This window comes from Plecotus auritus, assembly GCF_963455305.1.
Source record: "Plecotus auritus genome assembly, chromosome: 8".
NCBI lineage: Eukaryota > Metazoa > Chordata > Mammalia > Chiroptera > Vespertilionidae > Plecotus > Plecotus auritus.
In genome coordinates, this window is record NC_137782.1 from 133,171,233 (window position 1) to 133,193,708 (window position 22,476).

The following is a 22,476-nucleotide window of genomic DNA, read 5'->3' on the forward strand; positions in this document are numbered from 1 at the left end:
CTCCGCCCACCGCTCTCCAGCCGCTGGGTCACAGCCCGAGCTCTCCTCCGCCCCCCGGAGCCTCCGCGCCCGCCCTGCCGACCTGTGCCCAGCCATGGGGGACCTGCCCGGCCTGGTGCGCCTCTCCATCGCGCTGCGCATCCAGCCCAATGATGGTCCGGTCTTCTTCAAGGTGGACGGGCAGCGCTTCGGCCAGAACCGCACCATCAAGCTGCTCACCGGCTCCTCCTACAAGGTGGAGGTGAAGATTAAGCCCAGCACGCTGCAGGTCGAGTGAGTGCGGGAGCGCGCCAAGGATGCCCGGCCCCCTTGGGGTACGCGCGGAGGACAGAGGCCCCGGGACGCGTGAGCCTCCCGGGCCCCTCTTGGCTCGCGCCGCACCCTGGGGGACCCGGAGGTGGGGGGCAGAAGTCCTTGTTCCCCTGGTCCCCTCCTCTGCCTTACCCTTGCCTTTCCTCTATTCTGGCTTCCCTCCACCCATCGCGGGGTGGGATGTTTAAAACAGCGACAGGAAGCCAGGGGTTCAGGGTTGGCTTTGTTTGTTTGTTTCTTTACCTGTAAATTTATCATCCCTTCTGTCCAGCCTCCGCGCGGACCCCAGGCGGCCGGGGTGGTGCAGATGCGTGCAGTTCGCCGCAGAGTTCACCTTCCGCAATCCCGGTCCTCCTCTCCCGTGTCCTGGCATCCCGCCCCGGCCTGCCCACGAGCTATAGGCTGAGGAACGGAGTGTAAAGGCGGCGGTAGGGCGGTTATTGTAGGTCCCAGAGGACGCTCCCCACTCCTCCATCTGCCCTTCCGTGGCTGCGGACGCCGGGTTGGAGGAGCAGCCACAGTCAGAGCGCAGCCTACTCTGCTTGGCCTAATTTGCCGGTTTCCTGTGCCGGGTGTTTTTCTTTTTCTCCTGAGTTTTCTGTTCAGCCTGGTGATGGCGCCTGGCATTAACAACAACAAAAAATGTGGTTTTGTTTTTTGTTTTTTGTTTTTTCCGTTTACTCCTGGCAGGATTATCTCTTCCCTGCTACCCCAGCTGATGCACCTAGTAGACCCCTGGCTGGGAAGTCAGTGTGGGAGGGCTCATAGATTATGGGGAAGCACCCAGGGGTGGGGTCCTTTACCTTTCAGCCTCCACCTAAACCTGATGTGAAGTCTAGTGGGGAAGGAGGAAATAGCCAGCATTTATATCATCTACCATATACTGAGTTGGGGGGCGGGGGAGGAGGGGTGTATGTGCTTGAATCCACCAGAGACCTTTTCAGCATAAGTGTCCATCTGCAGTCATTAATTCACTAAACTTGTACTGGCTTTCAGGTGGCAGGCCCTAATTCAAGGACCTAAGACCTCGGTTTTTTCTGGTGCTCCTGGTCCACCTATTTGTCAGCTGCTCCCCGCCCCCACCCCCCACCCCCGCCCCCCATAGCTTCATGGACCCATTGTCCTCACATTTCCCAGTGTTATCAGTGCATCTCCATGAGATCCAGACATTTTCTTTCCCCTCTTTCCAAGGAACCTCTTCTCTCAAGTTATCTGTTCTCTATGCCATTTTCTTGAGTGTAGTTCTCTATTTTTCAAACTAATCTACAAGTGAATCTGTGTTAATGACAAAACGATTTTTTTTCTAGTTAAAACTTAATTTTATCAAGGGGATTTCAATGTCCTAACCCAGGGGTTCTTGAACTTGAGTGTACATCAGAATCACCTAGAGGTCTTGTTAAAACACAGAAGGCTGAGTCCCACCCTAGAGTGGGGCTTAAGAATTTGCTTTTTAATAGGTTGTCAAGGGATCTGATATTGGTAGTTCAGGACTATTTGAGGGCCATTACCCTAACAAAAGAATGATGCCAGTGAGAATGTCTGGTGTTGTAGCTGGCTTGAGGAAGAGTACCCCAACTCATGGGATCCTTGATTGGTGGAACAGAAAAATCATGAGAGAACTAGTTGAGTGGTTCTCAACCTTACCTACACATTAGAACCACCTAGAGAGTCTTAAAATAAATTTACCAGTGCCCAAACCAGACCAATTGAATTCTTCTCTGGGGTTTGGGAGGGGGCTGGGTATAGGTAGGTTTTTTATAGCTCCACAAAAGAGACACTAAAGAGGACTACTGCTAAAGTCTAACTTGGCCTTGTACAAGTATTCTAGATGAGAATGCTGTCCATCCAGGGAGATTATGTAGTTGTCTAAGATTACGTGACTGGTGAGTTGGAGAACTCAAGCCTCTTGAATTTTCAGAACTTTCTACCACACCGTAATGTCTTCTTTAGCCACACCCTGTAGGTTTCCTGCCTAGGATTGTGGTCAAGACCAAGAAAGGGTACCTAAGCTAATTCCTACCACATGTGCTCAACTCAAGTCCATTGCAGGAACATTTCCATTGGTGGTGTGGTTGTCCCACTGGAGCTGAAGTCGAAAGAGCCTGATGGGGACAGAATTGTTTATATGGGCACATATGATACAGAAGGTGTGGCCCCAACCAAGAGTGGAGAACGACAACCCATCCAAATCACCATGCCGGTAAGGCCTGCTTGGGGGTGTAGTGTGTGGTGTTTGTGCAAATAGCAACTACAGAAAAGAAAACAATCACTATCTCCCCTTAAGAAAAGGTATATAATGAAATATTTAAACTCATGGTTTCATATTAGAATCTATTTGCCCTTAATGTCTCAATATAATTAATTAAATAATCCATACTTCTCCAAAGGTCAGTTTCATAGTCATTTTTTATATGGGAATAATTTTAAGGCCCTTTTTACACTTTCTAATCTATTCCATTGATCTGTCTATTCTTAAGCCAGTCCTGCATTGTTTTAAATATATTGCTTTTATAATATGTGTTCATATATTTTGTAACTGGCACCTTACTAAATTTGCATACTAAACATTTTCAGTTAATGATCTTGTGTTTTTCAGCTAGAAAATCATAATCTACATATAAGTGCATCATTTCCTGATTTTTTTCCTCCACCTTATTGCATTGGCTAATGTTTCTAGAATAAATTTGCATGCCAGTGTTGGTAAAGGATAGCCTTGTCTCCAGAGTTGCATTGTTAGGTACAATGTTAGTTTCAAGTACCTATTATGTTAAAGCATCCTTTTACTAGTTCACTAAGAGGTATTTTTAAAATTGGGAGGTGTGTGAAATTTCATATAATTTCTTTTCCTCTCTATGGAGATAACTTATCTCCTTTGATGTATTAATGTAATAATTATATTATACACTTTCAAATGCTAAAATACCTTTATTTTCTAAAATAAGTCCTACTTAAGCATCATGTATGGTTCTTAATATATTGCTAAATTCAATATGCTCATATTTTATTTATAGTTTTTAGATTTTTATTTTATTAATTTTTTTATTTTCTTAGTTTGTCAACAAATAATGAGGATTTCCTATATGAGGATTATATGAGGATTTCCTATATGTTAAGCACTGGGAGAATAGTGGTAAACAAAATAGACATTCCTGGTTTTACAGAGTTTCTAATCTAGAGGAGCAAAACATAATTATACATGATTATCAATAATAGAGCAAATTATTATTATTATATATTATTATTATTATTATTATTATATAGTGAAAAAATAATGGTTCCTGTGAAGCACATACCAGGTGTCTTATCCTAGTTTAAGGTATTGAGGATGGCTTTCTTTTTTTAAAATATATTTTTTATTGATTTCAGAGAGGAAGGGAGAGGGAAAGAGAATTAAAAGCATCAGTGAGGAGAGAGAATCATCTATCGGCTGCCTCCTGCATTCCCCCTACTGGGGATCAAGCCCACAACCCGGGCATGTGCCCTTGACGGAATCAAACCCAGGACCCTTCAGTCCTCAGGCTCTATCCACTGAGCCAAACCAGGTAGGGTGAGAATGGCTTTCTTAAAGGAAGAATTAAAGAATGAATAAGAGTTTGAGGAAGAGGGAGCATGTGAGGAAAGAAGAGAGGCTGGGAATCCAGTAGGAATTAATAGATCACACTACACTAAAAGTCACAGATGCTTTTTATACTGAATTTACTTGGTAATGAAGTAACATCATATTTTTATCAATATAATAAGCTTGTTCTGTACTCCCAAGTCAATGGATTTCTGAATGATCTTATTAATAGCTTGGTGAATTTCACATATCTCCAGTGGAGGTAGGTGGCATAGGGAATGCACGGAAATTCTCTGGGGATCTAGACCAACTGGTGGTAAGACCACAGAAATTATTTAAAACAAGCTCTTCAGATGACTCATTTATTACTGGGGACAACAAATGCATCTTCTCTCCTTGGAATCTGATGGGTTCTCTTTCACATTAGTTGTGAAATTAAAATGTACCAAGGCTTGCAACTTTTAAGGACACTACAGCAAATATCCAGGTATATAGTAGAATGTAAATTGTAGAATACAATAGACTGGGTGGCTTAAACAACAAATATTTATTTCTCACAGATCTGGAGGCTGGAAGTCTAAGATCAAGGTGCTAACAGATCTGGAATCTAGTGAGAGCACTCTTCCAGGTTCATAGAAGGCTGCTTTCTTGGTGTGTCGTCACATGAAGGAAGAGAGAGAGAGAGAGATCCTATTCATGAGAGCTCCACCCCCAGGACCTCCAAAAGGCCCCACCTCCAAATATATTGAGAATTTAGGCTTGAATATTGGATAAATTCAAACATTCAGTCCATAGCAGTGTTAAAGTTTTCAACAGGTAACAATCTGTATATGTTCTCACTGAAGGAGAAAAAAGAAACCACTGATGATCAACTTGTAGCTCTTTTACTTATATGAACAGCTTGGTACAGTAATGATAGTTCCTAGATAGGAATTAGGAAACCTAGGTAATGCCAATGGTCTTGATCCGGCATCTAGAAGGGTTCAGCAATCTGGAGAAGGGGCTGTGCGTAAATTAAATAAGAGTCCAGAGACGAAACATAATTTTGAAAGGCATATTGGGGAGTCAGAGAAAGACTTAGCTAAAGGAACTAAGTTCTCCTTGTCTCAGGACCCCTTGCTTTTTATTAACACAATTTGTCCTAAGGCAAGGTGGAGATACACACATCAAAGGGTAGGTTTAGGTACAGAATCCATTGTCAGATTGGAAGAGTTACCTCCAGCTGTTCAGGTGTTTGGCCAGGAGGAGGCAATAACATGTAGATTAAGATGCCCTGAGCTGTCTGGCAGCAAGCAATCATCCTTTTCAGGTTTGGGGAATTGCCTTTCAGCCATCCCAGATGATTCAGCCCTTGCTGACATGCTGGAATTGGCTTCTGGCACCTAGGTTCTTGGCCTGCTCCTATCATTAGCTGGCTGCCTAGTCTAAACCAAGAGAAAGTCACTTCACCTCTCTGAATCTTAGTTCTTACATTCATAACATGGAGATGTTAAAAATCCATCACAAGACCAATGTGGAATGACATGTGTGAAAGTGTTGCATAAAAAAAATACTATACAAATGCACAGAATTATACCTGTGTATAAACTGCATCACCCAGGGAGCCCACCTGGGTAAATTTTCCTTGGAAGGCACAGATGGGTTGAGAGGGAGTAGCAAGCCTATGTAATTTCTTCTGTTCTTCCAGAAGAATGTCAGCTTTTAAAACTCCATCTGTTCTTAGCCAAAGGAGAAGAGATTCTGAGCTAGGTAGTGAGATGCCCAGAAAATAGAACTCCAGAAGAAAGAATAGTAAGGAAGAAGGCTAATGGGAAGTTAAAACAACTAAGGCATGGTAAGCACCAGTTTAGTTTACTACAACATGCCTGTGGGTGCAACATCAATAAAGGAGAAACAAAACCGACTATGAAGCACCTCATGTGCCATTTATTTAGCTATGACTATTGCTGTCAGCAGACTTCTATTTTGCTCTCTTGTGTTACTGAGACTTACTTAGTTTTAAGGTTATTGACTTACTTAGTTTTAAGGTTATTCAGACATAAGTTTTTTCTTACCTGTTGTTATAATCAGTTTGATTTTTAAAACACAACTTTTGTGTTTATTTTTTTAAAAAAAAAAAAAAGCCTCAGCATTGTTTCTTCCACTCACTTAGCATGGTTTCAGGCTTCTTCTCTCAAAAGGTCAGCTAGTGTTTGTAAAATATCTTTATAATTTAACTTAACTCAATTGCACTTAAAATGTGTAATGCCCTGTGCTGGTCAATAATAACAAGTAATACTATAAACCCTCTTCAAATGTGTTGGTGATTTATAAAACAAAATTTCATTTTATTGTTGCTAATAACCTATTGTACATAAACTTTTAATGTTTTCATTAGCATATATGTATGCTTAATAGAATTTATAAAATCTCTAGAATTTGAGAAATACATGTTAATTTTTCAGGGGTGATAAATCCATTTCACCATTTAAAATATCTTTTCTGATTATGAAAGTAACATATATTGCAAAAAATCTGAGTAGGAAAGATAGAAAAACCACTCAATTTTTTTTACTTAGAATTCTATTATTAGTATGTTTTCATTTCCCCCCATATATCTTATTTTATGGATTTGAGCTCATACTGTATATAAACTGCTTTTATCTATCTTTTTTCTGTTGGCATTGTTCTAATCACTTTCTGACATCATTTATAACCCTATTTCATGGTTATACAGAGGGGGTAAAAGTAGGTTTACAGTTGTTTGTATGGGAAATAATACAAAAATAAAGTGTTTTGCATGCTCACAACTGTAAACCTACTTTTGCCCCACCCTGAATAAATCCTTCATATGGATATTCCACCATTTTCATAATATTTTCCTATTATTAGATGCTTAGCTTCTGGTATTTAGAAATGTTTGCTAAGTTGATAGGTCAATAATATCTTTGTAAAACTATATTGCTTAAATTAATAAGTATATTTGAATATCTTCAGATATTAGACATCTTTTCTTTTTAATGACCTGTGTTTCAGTTTTATCCAAATGTTCATATTTTTAGTACTCTAAACATTATGATAGTCTTATGAAAAATTATAGTTGGAATTGCTGAACCCAAGTATACTCAGAACATTTAACTTGGTACAAATAACCTTTCCAAAGGCTATATAATTCAGTTCCCATTGGCAGTATTTAGAATAGCTGTTTCCTTGCAGCACACTAAAAAACGATATTTCTAATCAACTTTGAGGTATAGTTTATATATAATAAATATGACCATCTTAAACACACTGATTAGTAAGTTTTGACAAACATATACATATACTTCTATAACCACCACCGCAATCAAACATTTTCATCATCCCAAAAAGTTCCCTCTTGCACATTTTCATCAATCATCATCCCTTCCTCCCATCCCAGGCCCTGGGTTACCACAGATGTTCCCTCTCAGCTTACATTATATCCTGTCACTATAGTTTTATATAAATAGAATCATACAGTATGTATTGTTTGGGGTCTGGATTCTTTTGCTCAGCAAGTCTTTGAGGTCCAGATCCAGTCTTGTCACTGCCTGAATCAGTATGTTCCCTTTGTTGGTGAGTAAATGCCATTTGATAGATATGCCAAATATTGTCTGTCATCAGGTGAATGATCCCAGTCTGGGGCTATTATGGATAAAGCTGCTGTAGACTTGCATAGGTCTTTAAACCATTACTCTCTAGACAGAGATACTTTATTTTTCTTACCTGGGAGTAGATTTATGGATCCTAGGTATATCCTCCATTCTTTCAAGTCAAGCAAACTGCCCAAAGGAAAGCCAGATCTTGTTTGGGGAATCAAATTAGCAGGATGAGGCCATAGTGCAGGATATAATTTTGAGAGCATCTTGGAAAGCTATCTGGGAAGCACCTGATCACCCTCCCCCTGTCGCAGCCACAAGCATAGGGCTCCTAGCTCTCACTTCCCTCCCCCTTTCTGTCTTCTGGCTCCTGACAAGTCTAAGAATCCTGCCAAGTCAGTCCCTGTCCCCTCCCATGACAAGGGAGGGTCAGAGGATAAAATAACAACAGGCATCGCGCTGTTTAATGCCAGATCCCCTAAATAGCTCCAGGAGGTGGTAGCTGGGTCAGGCTACCCCACAGGCCACTTGAGCACCTGCCCAGTGGCCTCTGGGGTGTTCTGTGCCCTCTTCTCAGCGACATGAGAGTCATGGGCTTATGGTTCAGGGGAATTCTGTGCAGTGACTTGCAGGGCCTACCTTCTAAAAGTAGAATGCAAACTTCTTTTTTTAATTTAAATTCTTTATTGTTTAAAGTATTACATATAGAATGTAAACTTCTTGAGAGTAAGAATAATGCCTTATACAAATTTTTATATGTGCAAAGCACCTAGTAGGTACTCAAATATGATTATTTGAGTACCTGTTCTCTTCCCAATCCCCCTTTCTGTGGCAAATTCTAAAATTCTCAGATTCTAAGAGCGGTTCCCAGAAATTAAATTTGGAAAACAGATACATTTTGTTGAGGTATTTTTATTAAAGACAATATGATAGCTCATGCCACCCACACGATGGGATAAGATTTCATAGAGGGAAAAAATGGTTTACGGACAGTTTTTCAGGACAATATCTCCCATAATAAAGGAAGATAGTTCATTAAAGGTCTAAGCTTTGCTGACCCAAAGAGCCTTGGTTGATTATCCTGGATGATGGAAGAGCTTACTAACATTAGCTCTTGCCTATTGCTCAGGGAAGAATGGGGTTTTTATGGGGTGTGTTTCTCTTCCCTCAGTTCACTGACATTGGGACCTTTGAGACGGTGTGGCAAGTCAAGTTCTACAATTACCACAAGCGAGATCACTGCCAGTGGGGCAGCCCCTTCTCGGTCATTGAGTATGAGTGCAAGCCCAACGAGACACGCAGCCTCATGTGGGTAAACAAGGAGTCCTTCCTCTGAAGATGGCTCTTTCTGATGTTTCTGGACAATCGCTTCCGAAGTCTATTCCTAGATAACCCAGCACAAGCCTTCACCAAGGCACACCACACCGTTGCTGTTTCCGTCGGTGCCAATGACCTACTAGCCCCGATTATTTTGAAAGTGTAATTCCCCTCTGATGCAATGTCCCTGACAAAAGAACGTGATGTACCATCCCGAGAAGATCCCTTTCTGTATTCTGTGCTGGTTCCCTGCATCCAATTGTTCTCGGTCATGCCGTTGGCCGCTTGCGAGGACCTCCATGGAATTGGCAGGCGAGTCCCATATTTCACGGTTCCACAGAGTGACTGTGGTGTTTTGTTCCTAAGTTGAGTGATTCTTCCTTTTGTTAGCCTTTACATAAAAAATAACAATGTGTATGGGTTCTTTCCCAAGTGTAATATGCTAACGTGTAACTTGCAATGTTGTGCAACTCTCAAAGCAGGCTTTGTGAGAATGTAATGCAAACAGCAGGGAATGGAACTCAAGTGGGCTTCCTGTAAACAGCTCAGCTTTTTCAGGGAAGGAAGATGACAAAATAAAAGGAGAAATATTGAACAAGTATTCATAATGTATTTAAACAGTTTCAAGTATCTTCATTGTGCTGTGACCTAGTGGCAATGGGGAAAGGCATGGTGTGGACCACTGTTACACAAGGTGACGGGATTTACAAGGTTACCTCCTTGGCAAGCTGCCCTAGTGTTCACACGTGCATATTGGTGACATCCCCACACTCCCCTTAACTTGAACTTTGTAAAACTGTGTATGGAACTGTAATCAACTTTTGATATTTCTTAATAAAGATGTTGAAAATCATACTCCGACTTACCTTCTTAATTTGGGCAATACCTATTCATCAGGTGGACCTCAGCTCCAGGCCAGCACCACCCCAGGTCTCCATCTGCACTGCAGGGGGAGAGAGGTAGACCTGGACTAGAAGGAGCACACTTACTCAAAGATCAGCTCTGACCATTTAACCGGCATGCTCCAGCCAGCTCTAACTGGGCTAATGAGGGCTCGGGCACTTGATGGGCAATAAAAAAGTGCTTGTCCCTATCTGTTCTCCATTCTGCCTTCCGTGGTGAGTACTCCATCATCAGTAGGCTCTGTAGCTGAGCAGCTTGAGGGTGTGGGGCTGTAATAATATGTGCCCACCAGGGTGGGCACCTCCTTGCCTGCTCCCAGGGCACTACAAGTTACCTGGCACAAAGCCCACCCTGCATGAAGGCTGAGGATGAATCCCTCAGAAGGAAAAAAATAAACATTCTTTTGAAAAGTAACAGACTGCCCTGGCTGGTGTTGCTCACTGGTTAGAGCATCAGCCTGCACATCTAAGGGTCTGGGGTTCAATTCCTGGTCAAGGGCATGTATCCAGTTTGCAGGTTTGATCTCCATCCCATCAGGTTGCCTGCAGGAAGCAACCAATCAATGTGTTTTTTCTTACAAAAATGTTTCTCTCTCTCCCCATCTCTCCCTCCCTTCCACTCTCTTAAAATCAATGGAAAAAATATCCTTGGGTGAGGATTAAAAACATTTGCAACAACATGGATGGAGATGGAGAGCATTATGCTAAGTGAAATAAGCCAGGCAGAGAAAGATAAATATCACATGATCTCACTCATTTGTGGAATATAATGAACATAAACTGATGAACAAAAATAGATCCAGAGACAGATAAACATCAATCAATCAATCAGAACGTCAAACCTCAGGGAAGGTAGGAGAGGGTAGGGGTAAGGGGGAGAGATCAACCAAAGGACTTATATGCATGCATATAAGCCTAATCAATGGACACAGACAACAGGGGGGTGGGGTCATGAATGGGAGGTGGGGGGTAATGGGAGAATAAGGACACATTTGTAATACCTTAATCAATAAAGAAATTTAAAAAAAAAAAAAAGAAACATATCATACTACTTTGCAACAGTATTCACCTGGGAAGCACAAATCCTATTGTGTTAGAAAAAGTTAGTTGGGGGTTTGGTTTTTTGCTACCTGTAAACCCTTCGTGTAAGAATATGCAAGGTTAATAGGAGTATTGCAAAGAGTCAGTTTATTGTAGAACTGAATTTGGAGGGCTGGCATCAAAACCCTTTCCACCTTTGTCACCTACCTGCAATGAGGCTGTACTGCCAGCAGGGCACAGCACTGCCTTGGATTTGGCCTAGTCTTGAATGGGTTTAGGAGAGCAGTACGTTTCTCAATCCGCTTGTTTTTTGAAAATAACAGTGTTTATTACAACTGCTGATAAATACAAGCATTAGTCCGTTCCTAATTACTGTGATTTTATTATTGATTTCAGAGAGGAAGAGAGAGGGACAGAGAGATAGAAACATTGATGAGTGAGAAACATTGATCGGCTACCTCCTGCACACCTATAACTGGGGATTGAATCCACAATTCAGGCATGTGCCCTGACCAGGAATAGAACCGGTGACCTCTTGGTGCATGGGTCGACGCTCAACTATTGAACAACACTGCCCGGCCTAATTACTGTGATTGTAAAAGCCAACACTCGATTATTTACACAGACACTGAGATATTTAAAACCATGTATTTACTACAGACAGTGGCTTAAGTTTTCTTCCAGAATATCCAATAGAAGTGCAGTGATTAGAAGGTATGAAAATATGAAAACCACATATTTTAATCTAATGAAGTATATGACTAGTAAATATTTTCATTTGTGAAACAGGTTTCAAGCTAGTGATCCATCAGAGCTTTAGTATTTGTTTTGAGGAATGGAAGCAATATGGCTTTTGCAATAGTTCCATGGCCTTAAAAAAAAAAAAAAAAAAAATACAGGTGCCCTAGCCGGTTTGTCTCAGTGGATAGAGCACTGGCCTTCGGACTGAAGGGTTCCAGGGTTAGGATCCCCTCAAGGGCACGTATCTCAGTTGCAGGCTCCTCCCTGGTCCGGGCCCTGGTCGGACTCATGCAGGAGGCAACCAATCCATGTGTTTCTCTCACACAGATGTTTCTCTCTGTCTTTCCCTCTCTCTTCCACTCTCCCCAAAAAGCAATAGAAAAATATCCTCGGGCGAGGATTAACAAAACAAACAACAGCAACAAAAAATAAAAAACTAGAGGTTTTGATTTTTTAAATTTATTGATTGATTTTAGAGAGAGAGGAAGGGAGAAAGAGAGAAACATCGATTTGCTGTTCCATCTATTTATGCATTCACTGGTCAATTCCTGTATATGCAACCTCAGCACACAGGGATTTTTGAGTTTGGAATGATTTGAGGCAGAGCAGGAGGAAATGTGGCCCGTTGGAACTGCACACACTATCCCCCAGAGGAGCCGGAAGGTGAGCCCTGGACGGGAAGCTGGAGCAACCGAGTCCCACAAACAGGCTGGCTGAGCCTAAGAGCTCATTTCACCTTTCTATGTCTGTTTGCTTGTCTCCAACACAAGGAGTTAGGCTATGAAAATTCTAAAGCCCTCTAAGATTTAGAGTTTTTACCTCTATTTCATACTCCTTTTTTTAAAAAAAGTGTGTGTGTGTGTGTGTGTGTGTGTGTGTGTGTGTGTGTGTGTTCCCTTGGGGCCAAGAGATAAGGCTGAATCAGGTAGATGGGGAGGAGAGGGAGATGAAGTAAACAGGAAATCTTAACAGCTAATCTGCCACATTAAATGATCTCTCCTGACATATACTGTTCCACTTATGATTGGACTCCAGCCCAGTGTCTCTGGCTACTTCTCGCATAGCTCTCCTCCTGCTCCCAAACTTGAGTGCTCAGCTATATCAAGCTGCTGAGTTGTAACTTTGCCCCTCAGCCATCTGGAAGGGCTATTTTTACACAAGTTGTAGCCACGTCTCTCTACTTCGAAGCATCAGATGGCTACCCAGAAGCTTGAGGAACAAGGCCATCCTTCTAATTATGTTGATGACTAAACCCCTTTGAACAGGTGGGAGAGTAGAAATGCCTTGAATTTGTATTTTGTCACTCCTGGCTTACTGAGAAGTCACTTACCCAGCCATCTAAACTATCTGGACCACAGCCGAGAGCAGAAAACATGCCAAAAAATAACCCTCCCCGCCACGATGTCACCTGTACATTCACGAGGGGCTGGGGTCTTCTCGCAAAACCCCATGACTCCCATTTCTGAGACAGTTCTAACAAGTAGGGTGATCTGGTTTCAGGCTTTTAGGAAATTGGAAGCAGAATAACTAGAGGCAAGATATCTAGAGGTAGGTATCCCGAAAATAATTTTTTTTCCACAGGGAGAAAACAAAGAAAAAATAGAAAAAGCAGATAAAGTAAGTCAAAAATATACTAGATAGGGATGATGGACACACAATTGTGTAGTAAGTCACAGTAGTTTCTGTGACTATCAAATACAAATTGATATACATAATCATGGCCCTATTCACCTAGGAAGGTGATCCATTGTCTTCAGAGATGTAATGTCACGACTCATTGTTTTAAGAGTGCAGATACTGGAGTCAAGATCCCTCCATTCAAATCCTGGCTCAGCTACTTACTGTGTGACCTTAGGCAAATCATTTCATTTCTCTGTGCTTCAATTTTATCATTTGGAAAATGGAGATAATAATAGTACGTACCCTGTACAATGGTTGTGAGGATCAAATAAATGAATGTGTGTGAAACCTTTAGAATAGTGTCTGTACATCATATTATTCAGTACATCTTTAAAAGGCAGGCAAAATATATTTTCAAACAACAGTATTAAAAATACCAAGAGAAAAACTGAAGGCATTTCAAGGAATAAAACTTTTGCAGGATATTCCATGCCTAGATTGAAAAGAGTGGCCAACGTTGGTGCTCTCTTTTGTGTGTGCAAAGTTTTATGGTTTTATTAACACAGATACAATGTGTACACAGTCTGTACTCATTTCTTCGCTGAGCAGCCTGGCGTTGGGGCTGGTGACCTGATGGCCACCTGGGCTGCCCTTTCCGCAACGGCAGACGCGGGGAGCAACCTGAGCATGGTGAGGTCAGCAGCACTTCGAGCTCCCTGACGCTGTGGACCAAGAACTTCCGAAAGCCACTGGGCAGCACTTGCTTTGTTTTCTTGGAGCTCCCATAACCAACACTGGGCACCGAGATCTGGCCCCTGCCTCCTCTGCGCACCCTGTTGTCATTGTCTCTGAGTTCCCGCCAGTCCTGCTGAATTTTGACCTATCGGTCTGTCTGGTGCTGGATGACCTCCTTGGTCCTCTTTTTGACAATCTTAGGTTTCGCGAGGGGTCTGAGGGCAGGCATGGTGCCAAGTAGGAGACTGCTGCCACCTCCGCAGGCAGCACCGAGGAAGAGTTGTGCTCTTTTGTTCTACTAAAAATAAAAGCATGGAGAGAGATCCAAGATGGCGGCGTAGGTAAACACCTAACTGCTGCCTCCCACAACAATTTCAAAACTACAACTAAAAGACAAAACGTCTATCACCCAGAATCACGGGAAAGCTGGTTGAGTGGAAGTTCTACAACTAGAAGGAAAGAGCAAACAGCATTGAGGGGTGCACAAGCGCTGAAAAGCTGAGGTACGGAGACGCACGAATCAGGCTGGCAACGGGTGACTGGGAGCGCTGCTGTTTTCCAACCCGAAGGGAGATAAGCTCCCGATTACTCCGAACTCGTTTCTGGGGAGACGCGGGGGACCCAAACTCCTACGGGGAGAAGCTGGACTGTCTGCCGTGGGGTCGGAAAGTGAGGGAGGCTTGCTTGCAGGGCTGCGCACAGGAACAATTGTTTATTGTGCTGAGGCGGGGACACGGTCGGAGGCGAAGAGCCGCAGAGCGGGCTTACTGGCAGCCATCGCTGTTTGCCACGCCCTAGCCTAGTCACGCCCTGAGACCCCGCCCTGCACAATCTACGAACCCACCCAAGCTCCAAGCAGCGGCTTTAGCATATGAATGGCCTGCCCTATCGCAGCTTAACCTAGCAAACTTGCAGCCCAGGCCAGACAGCTCCAAAACCTCCAAACCCCAAGCAAAGAGGAGAAAACTGTAGTTCTTGCTGTAGCTCCTGCTGGGTGGCCTCAGACAGTAGCTGACCTGCACCCCATTGGCGATCCAGAAGCCAGTGTACCTAGTGGTCAGTGTGAGACACCAGATTTCAACTCCTCACATCCATAAGTGATATATTCAAGAGGCAGACTCAGTGAGCACCAAAGCCCCACTGAAACAAGTCCTACACCATAAGCGTGTCTCCAGCGCAGCAGTTCTTCCATTATAGACACAGCAGGTCCTCACAGCCAATTGGCCTGGAGGTCAATTCCTCCCAGTGTACCAATAGCAATCAAGGCTTAACTACACCAAGACTTTGCACTCAGCCCACAAAGGGGTGTACAAAAGGCGTCCACCTCAGGTGATTGGGGAGGCTGAGCTACTGGCCCCTATAGGTCACCTACCACACAAAGCCACTCCATCAACACAAGGAAGCAGCAAAATGCGGAGACAAAGGAACATGTCACAAATGAGAGAAATGGAGGAAAGCAAACTAATGGACGACATAGAGTTCAGAACCACATTTATAAGGTTACTCAAGAATCTTCTAAAAACCGCCGAGAAACTTGATGAGACATCCGAGGAGCTTAATGAGACCTTCAAGGACCTTAATGAGAATGCCAAAAAAATGGAAAAGGACCAGTCAGAAATTAAGCATACACTGTCTGAAATAAAGAATATACAGAAATTCAACTGTAGATCAAAGGACCCCAAGAATCAAACCAAAGGTCTGAAATATGAGGAAACAAAAAACACCCAACCAGAAAAACAAAAAGAAAAAATCCAAAAATATGAAGCTAGTGTAAGGAGCCTGTGGGACAACTTTAAGCGTACCAACATCCGATTTTTTGGGGTTCCAGAAGAAGAGAAAGAGCAAAATATTGAAAACCTATTAGAAGAAATAATGACAGAAAACTTTCCCTACCTGGTGAAAGAAATAGACTTACAAGTTCAGGAAGCACACAGAACCCCATACAAGAGGAATCCAAAGAGGACCACACCAAGACACATCACAATTAAAATGCCAAGGGCAAAAGACAAAGAGAGAATCTTGAAAGCAGCAAGAGGAAAATGGTTAGTTACCTACAAGGGAGCACCCATACGACTGTCAGCTGATTTCTCGGCAGAAACTATGCAGGCCAGAAGGGAGTGGCAAGAAATATTCAAAGTGATGAACAGCAAGAACCTACAACCAAGATTACTCTACCCAGCAAAGCTATCATTCAGAGTTGAAGGTCAGATAAAGAGCTTCACAGACAAGAAAAAGCTAAAGGAGTTCATCACCACCAAACCAGGATTATATGAAATGCTGAAGGGTGTTCTTTAAGAAGAGGAAGAAGAAGAAAAAGGTAAAGATAAAAATTATGAACAACAAAATGACATCAAATACATACCTACCAACAAGTGAATCTAAAAATCAAGTGAATAAAAAATCTGAAGAACAGAATGGACTGGTGAATATAATAGAATCAGGGACATAGAAAGGGAGTGGACTGACAATTCTCAGGGGGGAGGGGATGTGAGGGGTGCGGGAAGAGACTGGACAAAAAGCTTACACCTATGGATGAAGACAGTGGCGGGGGGTAAGGGCATGGGGTGGGGTGGGGAATCAGGTGGCGGGGAGCTAGGGGGGAAAAAAGAGGAACACCTGTAATAATCTGAACAATAAAGATTTATTTAAAAAAATATAAATAAATAAATAAATAAATAAAAGCATGTGGAGATTATATATATATGTTTTAATCCTCACCTGAGGATATTTTTCCATTGATTTTTTTTTTTTAGAGAGAGTGGAAGGGAGAGGGAGAGACAGAGAGAAACACTAATGTGAGAGAGACACATCGATTGGTTACCTCCCGCATGCCCTGACCAGGGCCAGGAGCCTGCAACCGAGGTACATGCCCTTGACCAGAATCAAACCCAGGACCATTCAGTCCACAGGCTGACACTCTATCCACTGAGCCAAACTGGCTAGGGCTAGCGATAATATTTTCAATTATTTAAAAATAAATAGTTTGAAGTAGTATGTTTTATAAGATATGGTAGGAAAAGACTGTCTCCACAAACAGGCTTCATTAAGTCTTTTATAAAGACCCAGGTTTGTCTTGAATATTATTCAAACCTCAGGACAGAATCAGAGAACTTAAAATCTGGAAAAGGTCACGAATGATGTCAAAAATTCTATTTGCTATTTCTTTGCATCCTCCTGACAACTCTGTGAGGTAAGCAGCACATGTCAGATCTTCGTTTTACAGAGGGGGAAAACGTCTCAGAAGTTTAAATATAAGGCTCAAGCTAAAATGCTACTTTTGTAAGAAACCACCTTATTTGATCTGCAGTTGTCTCATTTATGAAATGATGATGATATTACCCACTTCACAAAGTGTGTTAGAATTAACTAATACACCTCACCCATCACCTTCCTCCTGACACATGTCATTGCAAATGACTTCATTCTGTGCCAATATTCCTGCAGCGTTTGTTTGTTTTAACCTGGTGGGTTTGCCTTCATTTGCTTGCAGCCTAGTAGATCAGTTGCTTTTCCCAAGGAAATTCACTATGGATATATTAAAACATATATGCAACTTAAAACTTGTCAATGACTAGAAGTATTCAATTTTTAGAAACTCGGTATTCAGTATGGAAACCCTACACAGCAAATGACTTGTAGATGACCGTTTCTTTCTGAAATAACTGCTGTTACAGCACTAGATAAGATGGATTAAATTTTTTCCTTAATGTGTATAGGATTCCATTCCCCATTTGCTAACCAATGAAAATTGCAACAACATATTTAGTTCTTCTACCCTCATGCTTTAAGAGTAATCCCGACAGGCACTCGAGACGCTGGCCATGGTGAGTGTGTGATTCTCCTTCAGATGCAGCAGCGAGCCAGAACAGTTTCCTCGCCACTGCACAGCCTGTTCCCTCAGCTTGGAATGCCCGGCTCCGTTTTCTACCTGGCACATGCCTTCAAGGGCCAGCTGAAATGTCACCCCAGCTATGAAGGCTTTCCTGACTCCTCTAAAATGTCAAGTCAAGAATAATTGTGAAATATTGTTGACTCAAATATGTTATTGTATTTCCCCCTTTCTGAAAAGCATCATCAGCCTCCATCTAACTTCTGCTTTTTCTTAAGTTCTCTGGACGGCGTCCACTAATTCTTACTGATGGTGAAAATGAGCTGACTCAATAAAAAGGTGATGAGATTCTAGAAAGAGCTGGCTGGCGGTCTGGCTGGCTGGCTGGATGACTGGAAAACCAGCCATTGAGAAGTGTGGAATATGTTAGCCTTCAGCGGCTGAGTTCTGTTCCCTTTAAAGGAGACCAAAAGAAGGCAAGTGGATGAGAGAGAAAAAGCTTCTGCGTTCTCCTGCTGACCTCGCTTTAGGTGGCTCTGCCTTTTCGTGTTTGTATTATTAATGATGATGGTACGGTACTGAGGTCTGTTGTTGTTTCAAGTCGTTTATTTCTGTCAGGATAATGGCTGATGTTGCCCACCCAATGTTTCCAGCCCTGCCCTTCCTACACACGGGATAGGACTCACATCCATGGCCTGGGGTAAGGCCCTGTGAGAGCATCTCTGGCCAAGGAGTTGTGAGCAGCAGTGACGTATGTCGCTTCCAGGCTGAAATATCTGGCTGTCTGTGCAATGCCGACAGAGCTCTCTTTCCCTTTGCCATGACAACCAGCCACTTTCAAGATGATCCATCACCCTGGGTCCTAGAGAGAGAAGATAGAAAGCAGGACCCTAGCCAACCTCTGTTAGACCTGTAGCAGAGGTGCAAAATAAACTTGTCTTCCCAACATTTTATTATGACAAATGTTGACATATGTGGAAAAATTGAAAGGACCATACAGAAAACATGCACATGCTCAGCACCTGGATTTCACAATTAACATTTTGCTGGTTTGCTTTGTCACTTATCTACCCATCCATCCATCCTTCTGTGCTATAGAAATCCAGCTTTTCCCTCCTCCTCCTCCTCCTCCTCCTCCTCCTCCTCTTCTTCTCTGTCCTCCTCCTACTTCTTCTTTTACTTCTTCTTCTCCTTCTCCTTATTCTTATTCTTATTCTTATTCTTATTTCATGAATGAGAAGCTATTGTAAAACACTACTACTAAGATTCAGGGTTGGTATGTACCACGGCATAACTTAGACTCCCCTTAGACATCTGGGGAGCTCTAACATCTGGGGAGCCCTAACCAGCTACTCTCGTTTTCTTCGGAGGATCCTAAAATGGAGCTACTCCAAAAAGAAAAAAAAGTAAGTGTTTAAGTGAACTCTAAGACATTGTTTCCTATCAGGGAAAATGTAAAGTCACTGGATGAATTAGGAGACAGGTTCAACCATCCTTTTTCCCCTTATGCTGTTAAAAAAACAACAAACTATGACTGAGCTAGTTTGAGTGGGGCTCTGTTTAGAGGCAGGGGATGGATTAAATGGGGGAAAGAAGCAAAACTCACATTCATTGAGTGTCTGATGTTTGACAGACATGTTATGCACAGTTTCTCATTAAGCCCTTCAACTCATATGAATCTATATGGTTTCCTTTGTTAAAGTGAGAATATTAACCTCAGAGAGGTTAGGCTGTCTGCCCAAGGTCGTACAGCTAGTTCGAGTGGAAAAGGCAGAATAAAAACCCAAAGCTGATGTTCCCTTCCCCCCAGAGAAGGCCATTCCTCATGGCCCCTGAAGTAACCATGGTGTGATGGGCAACCTCCCTCATAGTTTGAAGCAGAATTTGAAATGTCAACATTATTTGGCAAGAATATTTTTGAATGCTCAGAAAAGTTCAACAAATCCATTAATCATAGTACTGTGATTTTCTCAAAGCTGAAACATCTGGTTTTTTTTCTTTGCCTTTATCAGTCACTTTCTCTGGCAAAAAAAATATACATTCTAAAATACTATTTTTTTGTAAGTGAAAACCCAGCTGGAATTTTGATCTTCTCACAGTTTATTCTTTTTTTTTATCCTCACCTAAGGATATGTTTTTATTGATTTCTTTGAGAGAGAGAGAGAGAGAGAGAGAGAGAGAGAGACATCAATTGGTTGCCTCCTGAATGCGCCCCAACAGGGGATTGAACCTGCAACGTAGGTATGTGCCCTGACCAGGAACTGAACTCACAACCTTTTGGTGTGTGGGATGATGCTGCAACCAACTGAGCTGCATGGCTTTTATTTCGGCTTTTGTTTTTTTGTGGAGTAGTATGGACGCATGCACTTGGTATTTATTTCCCCAAATCGAGACCATCACATATTGAGAGTTAATGAATATAATCGTACTGAGAGTTTATTCTCAGAAGTTTTATGATTACAGCCTAATGATTTCAGACTCATATTAGTGAAACTCAAACGAATGGGTATCATGAATGTAAGTTTAAATCATCAGGTTCCCATTCAGGATAAGGATGTTTTTCCTGAGCGAGGTACCTCTTGCTTGCCTGGGTAGGAGGGAATAGCTCAGCCAACTAGCCCTGGAAGACAACCTAAGGATCCATTTAGGACTTGTGAGTATAAGAACTAGTCCTCAGCCTGTAGCTGTAACCCAACCCCAAAAGACAAGTTCCTTTACATATTGATCACAGACAATCTTTCTTAACTTTTCTATAGAGGCAAGCCTTTCCCTAGTGGTTTTTACAAGAGTAAGGCCTGGGATGAAGCTCGGGTACCCTCAAAGGGGCAGTGAGGGAGTTTCCTGGGGTCACAGACCTGTGCTGCATCCTGACTGTGGAGGCGGTTGCATGAATCTATATCTGTATTAAAACCCATAGAACTGTACACACCACACACACGCTCACAGAGTTATTTTTTTACTGTATGTTTACATTTATAAAAACCTGAAGACACTAATGCAAAGTGGCCCATGAGGCAAGAAATCAAGTTCACAGTTTCCAACCATCTGCACAAAGCGTCAGGGAATAGTTTCAGAGGGGCACACACTGAACAGACTTCCCCAGGGTAGCTGCCCGTGTGGTTCTCTCCTCTTTCCTTCACATATAGCCATACTTCTGGGAAACTGACAATAGTAAGATGTTCCTCATAAACCATCAGAGAAGAGTGCAATGTCTTCCCAGATGATCTGCTTGGAATATATGTGTGCTTGCTTTGGCCCTGTAGTGGTGTCTTCATTGGGGCTGGAGTCATGATGCTGGAGTGGGAATGCTAAGAGGACCGTAACTGAGAAGGAAAAAAACCACCTAGAAAGTATGGAGTCAGTCCAGCTGGTGTGGCTCAGTGGTTGAGCGTCGACCTATGAACCAGGAGGTCACAGTTCGATTCCTGGTCAGGGCACATGCTCGGGTTGTGGGCTCCATCCACAGTGTGGGGCATGCTGGAGGCAGCTGACCAATGATTCTCTCTCATCTTTCTATCTCTCTGTTCCTCTCCCTTCCTCTCTGAAATCAATAAAAAAACATGGAAAATAATAATGAAAAAGAAAGTTATGGAGTCAGAGAAGTACCTAAATTGAAACTGGGTTAATTCAACTGGGTTAACCCCTTTAGATCTGAGGAACTCTGAGTCTAAAGCTGAGGGGCTTCACCAGAAGGGAAACAACAGGAATCAGGAGTCAGGTCAAGTCCAGGCAGATCGTGTGGCTAAGGCCAGAGCCCCTGGGCCTCTGGGAGAACTGGTGCTCTGAACCTGGTGGGATCTGCTGCCTAAGGGCTCTGCCTTCTGAACCAAAGCCTAACCGTGCTCTCCCCTGTCTCTGCAAGCTCCGGGCGGTTAACTGTATGGAATCTTCACTTAGCGCAATGTGGTCCTTGGCCGTCCTGCCTATGGAATCTTCACTTAGCGCAATGTGGCCCTTGGCCGTCCTGCCTAGTCTAGAACCTGTGCATCTCTTCAGAGTTTATTGCTCTTGGGAGGAAAATTGTGTGAGCAGATTTGAAGGCAGGGGTGGGAGCCACCTGCTGAAGACTCCAGTGAGCATTTGGCAGGGTGGGTGGGGAAAATGAGACAGCGCAGAGGGGCGGGGGCTGGGAATTCTCCCACTCTCCCCCTCCCGCCTACATCTGGTGCCTTGGAGCTGTTCTTGAGCAATGCCTCTCTAACGAGTTGAGTTCCTCCTTCAGGGAATGAGGGGAGACAGGCTTAAAGTTGCTAACATGCTTGGAGAACATCCAAAGAGAAGCTTGACACAAATGCAACATATTAATGAAAACAGCTTGGGCCTGGCTAAATAATGACTATTCTAATGAAACAAACACATGATGGTTGATGACAATTGTTCCGAAAAAGAAACGGTTCAGCCTTTGTCTGTAGAGCTTGATGCCTCTTTAGAGTCTTCATGGAATTCACTGCACTGTGGCCTTCTCTATTCAACGTGGGCTGGCATCTATTTATTCTCAGGGGTGCCAAGAACAACCAACCTCATGGATCTTTTATGGGCATAATAAGCACATTCTCCAATGTATGCCAGTGTGAGGAACAAATGTGTTCTTTGCTTTCTTTTTTCTTTTTCAGATTAATTGCTTTTCATTCTAGGAGAGAATGACCTGGGATGCTTGTTAAAATGTAGGTTCCTGCACTCCACCTTTTTAGACCTGCCAAAGACGTGAACTCTGAGAGCAAATCCAAAATATCTGCATTTTAATAAGCACCTGAGATGATCCTTATCATAGTGAAGCTTGGAAATCACTGCCCTAAGGTCTGTTCACTGCAGTGCTTCTCA

The 22,476-nt window shown here is 42.8% G+C and overlaps 2 protein-coding genes across 8 annotated transcripts in view; one reads left to right on the plus strand and one right to left on the minus strand.

Moving 5' to 3' along the window:
- Positions 1-879, minus strand: part of PLEK (pleckstrin) — a 61,912-nt gene extending 61,033 nt beyond the window's left edge. For 2 of the 6 annotated variants that reach the window (XM_080686920.1, XM_080686916.1), the window contains exons 1-2: positions 556-576; positions 83-228 (exon numbers count right to left, since the gene is read on the minus strand). Coding sequence is in view for 1 of the 6 variants with exons in the window: in XM_080686918.1 (XP_080543044.1) it covers positions 556-570 (15 nt within the window). In the remaining 5 variants the exon portion in view is untranslated. Of the gene's footprint in view, positions 1-82; positions 229-555 lie in introns of those variants that run through there. The other 4 variants (XM_080686919.1, XM_080686918.1, XM_080686922.1 and 1 more) reach the window with 4 other exon arrangements.
- CNRIP1 (cannabinoid receptor interacting protein 1) lies at positions 95-9,642 on the plus strand (the record flags this gene model as incomplete). Of its 2 annotated transcripts, none has more annotated exons than XM_080686923.1 (3): positions 95-273; positions 2,362-2,512; positions 8,642-9,642. In XM_080686923.1, the coding sequence occupies 3 exons, from the start codon at positions 95-97 to the stop codon at positions 8,804-8,806; spliced, it is 495 nt and encodes a 164-aa protein (XP_080543049.1). In that variant the 3' UTR covers positions 8,807-9,642. The 2 variants fall into 2 exon arrangements, with proteins under 2 accessions (XP_080543049.1, XP_080543050.1); XM_080686924.1 differs by having other exon boundaries at positions 150-241; positions 8,642-9,641.
- Positions 9,643-22,476: the final 12,834 nt, after the last annotated feature.